Source organism: Talpa europaea (genome assembly GCF_964194135.1).
Source record: "Talpa europaea genome assembly, chromosome: 16".
Taxonomy (NCBI): domain Eukaryota; kingdom Metazoa; phylum Chordata; class Mammalia; order Eulipotyphla; family Talpidae; genus Talpa; species Talpa europaea.
In genome coordinates, this window is record NC_140084.1 from 43,698,850 (window position 1) to 43,710,637 (window position 11,788).

The 11,788-nt window shown below is 42.2% G+C and overlaps 1 protein-coding gene across 1 annotated transcript; it reads right to left on the reverse strand.

Annotated features, from left to right (window-relative positions):
* Positions 1-1,404: 1,404 nt before the first annotated feature.
* On the reverse strand, positions 1,405-11,418 carry CXCL17 (C-X-C motif chemokine ligand 17; the record flags this gene model as incomplete). The annotated part of the gene is made up of 4 exons (XM_084258017.1): positions 1,405-1,502; positions 4,762-4,857; positions 5,602-5,682; positions 11,340-11,418. 4 exons carry the CDS (start codon positions 11,416-11,418, stop codon positions 1,405-1,407), a joined length of 354 nt encoding a protein of 117 aa, XP_084114143.1.
* Between the last annotated feature and the right edge of the window lie 370 nt (positions 11,419-11,788).

An 11,788-nucleotide genomic window follows, 5' to 3' on the forward strand; every position in this document is an offset into this window, starting at 1 on the left:
AGGCCTAGACACTGACTTAGAACCTGGCTGAACTGTTGTTACTTCGCTCACAGGAGATGATCTTCCAGAATTCATCCTTCTGACCCTTCCTCCCTCCGGCCTCCTTGGTCACAGGTCCCTCATTGACTCCTCATGATGGCATCTCCCTTCGGGTTTCATGCCTTCATTCTGGCATCCCCGGCCTTCCTTTTTTTAAAGGCAATTGGTTAGTGGGCTGACCACTGCTGACCCCCACTCCTGGGCCAAGTGTTGTACCTCGGTACCTCCTGCTGTGGGAGCAGGGCTTAGGAACAGGAGGAGGCTGTGAGTCCAGCACTCTCCTACCAGAGGGGAGGGGCTCTGCCTCTTGTGTCATAAATAGGACCCCACCCCACTCACACTCACTTAAAATTTTTCTTCTCAAAAGGCAAGCATCTGGAATTGGTCTATTTCATCTGAAGTGACAGAAGCCAAATTCTGGAGGAATGTTCCTTTTCTTTCCCCTGATGTTTGCGAAAAGGATCAGAGGGGAAGGTGGGATCTATACTGTTTTAATAATTTTTTCCTCTTTATTCATTCCTTCCAGTGGTTGCCAGTTTAATTTCCTTATATTATCATTTTGATCATTTCATTCCCACGTTGAAAAGAGGCATCCTCCCATTTTTACAGCTTGAAGCTGTGAAAGTGGCATTTGGGATCTTCCACACCATCTCTCTAGCCCCGAACCTACAGTTCTACGTATATGTGCTAGATTGGAAACTTACAGAAAACAGTGACCATTAATGATGATGAATATGATTAATACTAATCATAAATACTGAAGGTGTTCTATGCCAGTTAAAAAACCTTACTATCGTTCATAAGACCATGTCTGAGTCATTGCTGTAACTGCTTTCTTTACCCCGTGTACCTCCTACCACAGAAATGTTTGCTGAATAAATAAAAGAATAAAAAGTTGGGCGGACGGAGGCTGGGAGAGAGTAAGAAAGGTGGCTGTGAGAAATGTATGTGGGCTCTGGATTGAGTGGTGTTTGGTGAGAACAAAATGAGTCATCTGGAATGAATGTGGGCTGCCAGACCCCTTTCAAAGAAACGATCTTTACCTGTCACATTTAAAGATGTTTATTGACTTCTGCTAGCTACGTGCCTGCTTGTCGGTTAGGTGGGACCAACTCGGTAACCCCTGCTTCCTGCTTTCTTTAGATAATTAATCTGGCACCTGGGTAAGGGGAGGGCACAGGACTGACAATAGAGAAGGCACTAGGAGGAACAGCGATCTTAGGGGAAATACTTTTTGAGAACATGGATTGATTTAGGGAGTGGGGGCCGAGAGATGGAGCTTGAGATCAGAAAACAGCATCCTCGAGGTGTGTTCACTGCCTTCTTAACAGAATGGTTAACTGGGAGAATGGGCTCTCAGAGCTCCTATAAAGGCAGAGATAAGCTCGCTAGCTGACACTGTTTGATGAATTGCTGGCAGGCTTTGGAATGCCTGTTTGGCTTCCTGTGGTGATGTTGGTGGCCTAGGGTAAAAATAAAGGGGAGAGACTAGTGTTAAACACATTTTTAAAATTTAATTTTTATGAGAGCCTTTAAAATTATAACTGTAAGAATTGTCCAGAGAAAATTAAAATTAAAAAAATCTCTAGTAAAAAGTAAAAGGACATCTCCACTCCCCATTCCCCAGAGCTAAGTACTGTTAATGCTTTGCTACATAGTCTCCCATCCTTTTTGTATGAAAACATAATTTACTTTAAAAAACAAAATTAAGATTACGGTAGACATATTGCTTTGCTCTGAACCTTTAATACATCTTTTATTATTGAAAAGTATATATCTATAGAAGGCCCTAAAGATATATATACACATATAGTTCAGTAAATATATTACGTATCTTCAGTAAAGCAGATATACGTAAAATTACTACTCAGACCTAGAATTACTACTCAGACCTGCCAGGAACCCCTTCTCTGATTGCTCTCCTCCCTCTCCCTCTCTGATTTTTATAGCAAGAATTTACTTTATTTTTTGTTTACCACCTACATCTATATTCTCAAATAATTTAGTATGTAATTTGGCCTGTTTTTGAGCTTTACGTACATGAGATCGTACTGTAGTTTTTCTCTTATATGTTGAATTTTTTCACTCAATGTTATGGTTGTAAGATTCATTTACATTGTTACGTGTTTGTTCATTCTCACTGATACCTATTAATATTCTAGATAATATTCTATATATTCTAAATTATATGTAATATTCTGTTATGTAATATTCAAATATTTCCCTCTCTAATTGATTCAATGATCAGTTTTCAGTTTGGGGTAGTTATGAGCAGTGTTGCTATGAAACTCTTGTATGAGTTCCTGGTGTAAGTAAGCATGCCTTCCTTTTGAATACAGGAGGTCCTTCATATTCACCAGTTCTACTTCCTAGGATTGAGCTAACCACAGATGTTAGTAGATAGGGCCTGCAATTGCATATCTGTATGGAACATGTATACATACTTTTTCCTTGTCATTAGTCCCTAAATTATATAGTATAACAACTATTTATGTAGTATTTATATTGCATTAGGTAATATAAGAATTCTGGAGATGATTTAAAGTGCTATCTGAGAGTGTGTGTAGGTAATATGCAAATATTATGTCATTTATGGATTTTGTGTGGGGGAGAATTTCCTGTCTCTAAAGTGTCATTTCCGCTCTGCCTGCCTGCCTCACATTGATCTATAGGCATTCTTTATATATTCAGAATATATTAGTTTTTTATTAGTTATATGTGGTGCTGCTGTCATTTCTTATTCTCTATATTGTCATATTACTGTTTTGATGACCAGAATTCTTTAATTTCACTGAAGTCAGGCTTACTACTCTTTTCCCTCATGGCTTATACTTTTTGTTTCTTGTTTAAGAAATCCTTTACTATCCCAAGATCATTGCTGTATTGTCCTATATTCCCTTACAAGTTTGTCTTTCATATTTTAGATGTTAAACTCACCTAAAATTAATTTTTGTGAAGAGTGTGAAGTAGGTGGTGTCTGAATCTTTCCTTCACTTAATATATTGTGGCAATCTTTCCAGTAAGTACATAATTTACCTTATTTTACCTTATTATTTTTGACAACTGCAGAATTGTCAAATTTGTTTTTGATTAACTATTGTAAATAGTTGACAAGAAACACATTTGTTTTAATTGTACAACATAATGATTCAGTATTTGTATATATTGCAAAATGATCACCATATTAAGCTTAGTTAATGATGACCATTTTAAATTTCCATCTATTTCTCACCATAAGTATTGCTATAATTAATATTGTGCATATATCTTTGATTATCCATTTTGGTATTCCACACTAGTGATTTTTTTTAAAGATTTATTTATTTATGCATACAAGAACAGGGGTATAGCCAGAGGTGTGGGGGGTAAGAGGATTCACCAGAGACACAGTGGGGAGCAGAACAGGCGGATCTACTGAAATTCACTGCTGAGGGAAGCAGCGGGCGAGACAGGAGAGGTCTACTGCACCATGTTGATCAGCTCCCTGGCGGAGGATTGAACTTGTGCTGCAGTGGCTGGCGATAGCTTGACAGCACTCAGACTTTAACCCATTGCGCCACCAGGGAGGCCCACTACACTAGTGATTTTTTGAAGTGAGATTACTGGGTTAAAAGGTACACATATAACATTCTGATAGGTGCTATCAAATGGTATTTTATTTTATTTTTTTAAAGATTTATTTATACATATAAGAACTGGGGTACAGGCCAGAGGTGTGGGGGTGAGCATTCATCAGAGACAGAGTGGGGAACAGAACAGGGAGACTGACTGAAATACACTGCTGCGCCATGTGGGTAGCTCCCTGGCCGGGAATTGAACTTGTGCTGCAGTGGCTGTGACTAGCTGGGTAGGTTGCATCTTAACCCCTTGTGCCATCAGGGAGGCCCTCAAATGTTATTTTATTTCTGTTCTCAATGATAAGGACCCTGACTTATTCCTTCTTTTTTTTCTTAATACCCTATTATTTTCTGCCTCCTATTCTTTTTTCTCTTTCTAACAATATCTTTAATTCCTTGCTTCTCCAGACCTGAGTTTATTGACCCATGTTTCAGGAATCCAAAGAAAATAATTCTGTTTTATTTCCTTGTGTACCTTTCTTCCCCTATTGTCCCTTATATCCCTTTCACCCTCTCAGACTTTCTCCCTCTCCTCTTCTCTTTAACCTCAGGAACCCCATTTCATTTATTAATGCTTTTATAAGTATTTTGATTTGTCAATTCATGTGCTGTTTCCTTGTTTTACTCATACATGTGTAACATTCAATATTTCCTTTGTATGATTTATTCTATTCTTAGTAGCATATTAATTGGTTTCACATTTGCTAATTGAGTTTTTTCTATGACATTTTAAAACTAGAGAGAAATCTAGAGAGAAATCTAGAGAGAAATCTAGAGAGAAATCAAATTCTATTTGACTCTGACACTGATGGCATCTTTAGAAATCAATGATTAGGTCCCCAACAGCTCCATCTCCCTCTACTTTGATAAGCAGTGGGGTTCTAAAATCTAAGTGTTTGGTTAAACTTTTCTAGTATAAGGAGAATCTTGTCATGCTTTCTTTGTTCTTCTTATTTCCCCCAAGTTGACATTGAGTAGATAGGGCCAAGATGTGTTTATCCTGCTCTTCATTTCACCTCTCTTGTCTTTTCTCAAACCCTACTTCATTCTAGTTGATTCCACAGAATTACTCTGGTTCAAGGAAGATCATTCTTTTAAAACTTACGGGTTTTCTTCACATTGCTCTTGAAATGATCGCAGGGACACTGCTTCAGTCCAGGAACTGTGATGAGTTTCCTTTTAGGGGCTCTCAGGAGTAAATCTGAAATAACGGGGTTACAGCTTAGATGGGAGGATTAATATACTTGAGGGTAAGTAGTAGGCAGGGCTTACGTGCCTTACAACTACTTTTGCATGTTGCAATGGCTTAGGGAAAAGGGTCAGCCCAGAACAGTGGGAGTTTCCAGTCACAGGAGTGTCTGGAAATTGCTGAGTTGTTTGCCTGACCTTTATGGGCAAGAATTTGGTGGAAGGTTTGGAGGAGGCATTTACGTTGTTACTTGTTTATTCATTCTCACTGATATTATTAATATTCTGTGTCATAGTCTGCATTATAGAATTACAAACATTGGTTCTGACAATACCTCTAATTCCTTGCTCCTCTAGACCTGACTTTAATTAAAAAGAGGGATAAGACCTAGGTGTTTGTCTTTTAGTGGTGCTTTACCTTGTTTAAGTCATTTTGCTTTTCTTGATTTCAGCCTTACCTATGGGTAAAATAAGGTCGAGAATAGGATCTAGGAAGCTTTTGGAGGGCAGCCCTTGGTTCCTAAAAGGGGGAGTGGGTGGCAGACAGAAATTCAGTTAGCTTTCCCCTGGATGATGGAGATCAATCAGCTCTTGCCTAAGACTCAGGAAGTAATAAACACTGGTGTTGCTCATGATGGGCTGGTAGAGGGGGGAATGGATGAGGGCAGCTGCCGAATTATTGGCACTGGTCTCTGGAACTCGGGAGAGAGATGGGTTCGTGATGGTACATCAGTATTGTTGATACGGAGTTACTGACCTTTGCATTCACATTCGTGGCTGCCTTCCTGGAGTCGTCTTCCAGAAGCCTGGCTTTGGTCCCTGTGACCTCTGGCGACCCCTGTTGGAAGGAAACAGTTCACTTCCAGGCACTAGTAAGGGGAGGGGCCAACAGAAATGGTTCCCCAGCATTGTGCTACCTGGGTTACCATAATTTTCTCTCTTCCCGCCCCCCTCTCTCTCTCCTCAGAGATTTAGGATACTTTAAGACAGGAGTATTTTAAACTGATAAGGAATTGAGTTTTAAAATCTGGCCTAGAGAAAAACTTAGCTGGCGCTTGGTAGAGAAAGAATGGGCTCTGGATGGGAATAAGGACAAAAGCTAGCGGTTATTACCACCCTCCCCCCCCCCCCCGGATTAAAGTCCTCATGATTTAAGGAATAAGAGCTAGTCACAGATTATCTATAAACCAGTCAGGTTCTTCACCTGATCTCCAAGTCTGCTATTTGAATCCATAATCCCATTTCAACTATCAGAGGATGATATTTACCTTTGTTCCTCTAGAACAATTTTTCTGGCCTCTATTCAAATATGTCTTATCATTCGATCCTGTCTTATTCCTATTTTATGATAAAATATATTTATGACAATCAAGGATGATGGTTTAGAGTTGAGAGTCTGGAGCTAGAACTGAGCCCAGATGATGCTTTGTTTGATAGTCATTTCTGGTATTTCCTGTCAGAATGAATTATACTTTCACATTGTTCCTCATTATGTGTGACTGCACCTCTGTTATTGCTCTGTAAATTAACTTATAGTTTATTGTTTGAAATCTATTGTGGACTGAATTGTGTCCACCCAAATTCATGTTGAAGCCTTAACTTCCAGTAACTCAGAATTACTGGATTTGGAGATAGAGCTTTTAAGGAGGTGGTAAAGTTAAAATGAAGCCATTCTGGTGGGCCATAATACTCTCTGACTGGAGTTCTTGCAAGAAGAAGAGATTTAGGCACAAAAAGAGACACCAGGGATGTACATGCACAGAAGAATGGTCGTGAGTCTAGAGCAAGAAGGTGGCAATCTACAAGCCAAGGAGAGAGACCTCAGAATCAATCCAAACTGCTGACATCTTGACTTTACTTTCAGCTGTTGAGAAAATAAATTTCGGTTGTTGAAGCTATCCAGTGTGTGCTATTTTATTATGGCAGCCTTTGCAGACAAAAAAAAAAAAAATTTCTCTTTCACTGCACTCTGAACCAATGGCTTAGTAGTCATTCAACTACATGGTTCCTGCCACATGACAGGCATTTGGTAAATGTTTGCTCAATAAGTATATGGGCATATTGTTTAGAGTGGGCCCTTAGGAACAGTCTGATTCAATCCAGATCTCCTATTTCCCAGATTCTGCCCTTTCTGCCACACAGATGGAGGGTGTTGCATCATTTCCCCAAGTATTACTTTCCAAATAATCTCATGTGCTCTTTTGAGCTCTTTTAAAATAACTTAAAAAGGCATAACCCCTGCCATCTAAACTTTTCTAATATTTTACTCTCACTTGACCTCCACTCATTTCAGAGAAAAGCCACAAAATATTAGAGCCAGAAGACATCTTGGAGATTATTATTTGAATCCTTTTCATTGGGATTTTCCCTCTCCTAAATGTAATATAATTATATTAGATGCAATCTGGAAAGTACAAATAAAAAAATCTTTACTCTTAATAATTGTTGGCATTTTGGTGTATTTCCTTTGTATGCTTTTCTTTATAGAGTTATACCATAGTATGTGAGCAAATGTCTTTTTGCTCACCTTAAACTTTTTTTTAAGATTTATTTATTTATGCATACAAGAACTGGGGTGTAGACCAGAGGTGCGGGTGTGGGTGAGAGGATTCACCAGAGAGGGTGGAGAGCAGAACAGGCAGATCTGCTGAATATGCCCTGCTGAGGGGAGCAGAGGGCGAGACAGGAGAGGTCTGCAGCGCCATGTGGGTTGCTCTTGGCCAGCGGGGCATCGAACTCATGCTGCAGTGGCTGGCAGTAGCTTGATGGAGCTCTCTTTAACCCTTGTGCCACCAGGGAGGCCCCTAAGCTTTTTTCCCTTTATTTTATGCATGTTAGAGCTGGGGTGTAGGACAGAGTGGAGGGGGTGAGAGGATTCGCCAGAGACAGAGTAGGGAGCAGAACAGGCAGATTGGCTAAAATACACTGCTGAGGGGGGTAGCAGGCGAGACAGGAGAGGTCTGCTGTGCCATGTGAGTTAACTTCCTGGCTGGGGATTGAACTCGTGCTGCAGTGACTGCTGATAGCTTCATAGTGCTGACACTTCACCCCTTGTGCCATCAGGGAGGCCCTCTTTTTGCTCACTTTATAAGCATTTAGGATGTCCCAAATTATTTAACTGTTCTAAATATTCAATTGTTTTATTTTTGGATATTGACAGATTTCTTTGAGCTTGAAATTGCTTTCTACATTTTGGATTATTTTCTTGGATAAGATTTCCCAAAGTGAAATTATTGGGTTAAAAGTTAACAGTTTTATGGGGCCTCCCTGGTGGTGCAGGGGGTTAAGTCGCAGCACTATGAAGCTGTCCTCAGTTGCTGCAACACGAGTTTTATCCCCAGCCAGGGAGTTAACCCACATGGTGCAGCAGACCTCTCATGTCTCACCCGCTGCTCCCCTCAGCAGGGTATTTCAGTAGATTCACCTGTTCTGCAGATCACTCTGTCTCTGGTGAATCCTCTCATCTCTGGCCTACATCCCAGTTCTTGTATGCATAAATGATCTTTTTTTTTTTTTTTGTCACACTATGTGTCACTTTATTAAGAACTCTTAAAAAATAAAACCAAAACAACTGGGTGAAGGACACAACAGAACATTGATAGTTTTTACGGCATTTTTGATAGTTTGAAAAGTGAAAAGCTAAAAATTTAAAAGATCATATCTTATTTTGAGAATTTTTGGAGGGGGGCTTGGGGTGTCATATTCCTCTAGGCACATTTAACCCTGCATTGCAAAACTGCCTGCTGGGAAACGAGACTGGTGTCTGGCCACCACCGACTCGCTGTGGTTTGTAATAGCACCACCTGGTGGCACAGTGCGCTTTCCTAATTTGCTGGTCTTGTCGCTTTAGGAGTTTGGAAATTTTATGCAGTACATTTTATCTAATCTTCACGATGGTTCTGTGTGCTCAGTGGTATTTTATTCTTCTTAAAATGGTAAAACTAGGGCCTCCCTGGTTGCACAAGGGGTTAAGACGCAACCCATGAAGCTGTCCGCAGCCACTGTAGCATGAGTTCGATCCCCGGCTGGCCAGGGAGCTACCCACATGGTGCAGCAGACCTCTCCTGTCTCCCCGCTGCTCCCCTCAGCAGTGTGTTTCAGTCAATCTGCCTGTTCTGTTCCCCACTCTGTCTCTGGTGAATCCTCTCACCCCCCACCCCACAACTCTGGCCTGTACCCCAGTTCCTATATGCATAAATAAATAAATCTTAAAAAAAAAAAAGATGGTAAAAGTAGGGCTAAAAAGTTAAGCACCTTGTCAGGATCTCAAAATAGGTGGCCGAGCAGGAGTTGAATCTGTGTCTCACTGACTTCAAGGCTTCGTCTAAAGGTCTAGGTGAGTCTAGATGCCGAGCCAGGTTTGAGAGCCACTGCTCTAGAGAAGAGGGTTCCCTCAAGGGCACACTTGGCAATGTCTGGAGATATTTTTGGCTGTTTTAACAGGGGGGTGTTGGACATGGAGAGGCTGATAATGGCATCTAGTGGGTAGAGGCCACATGATGCTGCTAAGCATCTTACAATGCACAAAACAACCCCTACAACAAAGAATTACCCAGCCCCAAATGTCACAGAGCTGTTATTAAACCCTGGTGTAAAGTCCTCAAAGGACAACATTTTGACCCTAGAACTTGAAGGTTTTTTCTTTCACGTAGCAAATATTTGCTGAGAACCCTTAAGGAAAGTGTGAGCATTATGGGAACTGGGCAGCTGATTGTGCCACCAAGGAAGTTAGCTTCTAGAAGGGCAACATAAGGCAAAATAGGAAAAGTGCAAAGAGACAGAGTCAAATTAGGGCTAAATGTTCACTGAGGGAGAGCTCCAGTCTGCACTTGGGAGGAATCAAGGGAGGCTGTGAGGAGAAGGTTTTGAGCTGGGTGTATGAACTAAGTTGAGCTGGTTGAAAAGCATAGGCTGCTCAGGGGACAGCCAACTGTCTAATCAAGGTGAGCACAGAGCATTGTCAGCGAGTGGCAGCCACTGACACAAGTGGCAGGGGTGTGACTAGAGCTGAATCCAGGCTGAAAGCTCTAGCCCTGGTGTCTACCATGGTGATGCAGACACCTGTCCCTTGCAGAGTGGTGGTCTAGGTCCTGGGGCTCTGGGGTCCTAGCAGCCTCCAGAAAGCTTCCAGGGAAGGAAAGTTGGAAACTGGGGTGGAGTAGCATAAACTTCTCATTTTAGGACCAAACTGGTCCTAAGCATGTAACAAGGCTGTTTCACTTCACAGCAGCCCTTGGAGAGGTCTAGTGTTTCTCTCAAGTGGAAGCATACATGGGGACAAGTCTCTCCTGCATGGCTCTTCTGCGGGACTGGACTACTTCCCCCCTAGTAAAAACTGGAACCAATTTTGGGCTCCTGTTATACCCAAGGCTTGTTCCCAAATGGTAGGCTGTTAAAACAGGAATTGGTATGGCTACAGCTTCAAATATGGACACTATCTGGTGATAGGATTTTTTTGTTTATTATTTTACCACTGAATAACATTAAAAATTGTGGCAGGCTGGGCCTCCCCGGTGGCACAGTGGTTGAGTGCTGAGTTGCGAAGCTGCCCGCAGCCTCTGCACCACTGGTTCGATCCCCGGCCGCCGGCGAGGGTCCCACATGGCGTGCAGACCTCTCCTGCCGCCCGCTGCTCCCCTCAGCAGTGTAATTTGTCTGTCTGCCTGTTCTGCTCTCCACTCTGGCTCTGGTGAATTCTCTCACCCTCCTGCACTTCTGACTGTACCCAGTGCTTGTATAAATAAATAAATAAATCTTAAAAAAAATTGTGGCAGGCTGATGCATTATAGAGAATATAAGCAAGGACTTCCTTATTTTCTACAAATGTCTAGTTGCCTTCAACACCCTCCCACCACCCCCGCCAAGACTGACCCTGGGGAAATTTCTTACTCTTCTGAAGAGGGACTGGGGGGAGAAGGCAAAGTACACATCTTTGTTGAGCCAGCATTTTTTCCCCAGCTCTAGCTTCAGATAGCTTCACACACACTGTCTCATTTAACTTCACAACACTCTGGATACATGCACAGTTTTCTCTTTTTTTGTAAAAGGTAATGGGCACTCAGATAGACTAACTTGCTCCAAATCCCTGTAGCTAAAAGGGGCTGCATTTTGGGGCCTCCCCTGGTGGCACAGGCGGTTGAGCGCAGTGCTGTGAGGCTGTCCGCAGCCTCTGCAGCGTGGGTTCAATCCTGGCCTGCCGGTGAGAATCCCACATGGCACGGCAGACCTCTTCTGTCTTGCCGGGTGCTCCCCTCAGCAGTGTATTTCGTCAGTCTGCCTGTTCTGCTCCCCGCTCTGTCGCTGGTGAATCCTCTCACCCTCCCGCGCTTCTGTCCTGTACCTTGGTACTTGTATGCATGAACAAATAAATCTTTAAAAAAAAAGGGGGGCTGCATTTTAATGTATACTTTGGACCACATTTTCTTTTCTGTCTTGTCACATTTTCTCCCCCCTTCCCTCTTTGTAGAAGATTATTATTATTATTATTTTTTTTACCTGAGTTTGGGCTGCTAGAGACCACGGACATCAGCATTAGTGGCAGCAACAGAAGGAAGGAAGCCAATAGAACTCTCATGACGACTGTGGTGCTGCTGTAAGTTGCCTGAAGAGTGTGTGGCAGGTTCCCAGGCAGAGGCTCCCCGTCTTCTTGGGACAGCTCAGGCCCTGGGACTCCGCACTTGGTGTTTGACACTTTAATCCCAGCCCAGTGTCCCCTTGGAGGATGAGAACAACTAGGTGGCCCAGCTTTGTGAAGTAGCAGGTTGGACCACGCACTTTACGGGAATCTGGGAGGTGAAAGTGGCCAAACAAAAGAAACAAAGCCTTCTCAAGAACTTAAGAAGGTGATTGTAACTTGGCAGCTGAACTCGTTCCCTCCCCTTTTATCTGCCTCTCTGCCCTCCAGAATGTAATGATTTTCCCCCCAAGTCTTTTTTCTTGTTTGT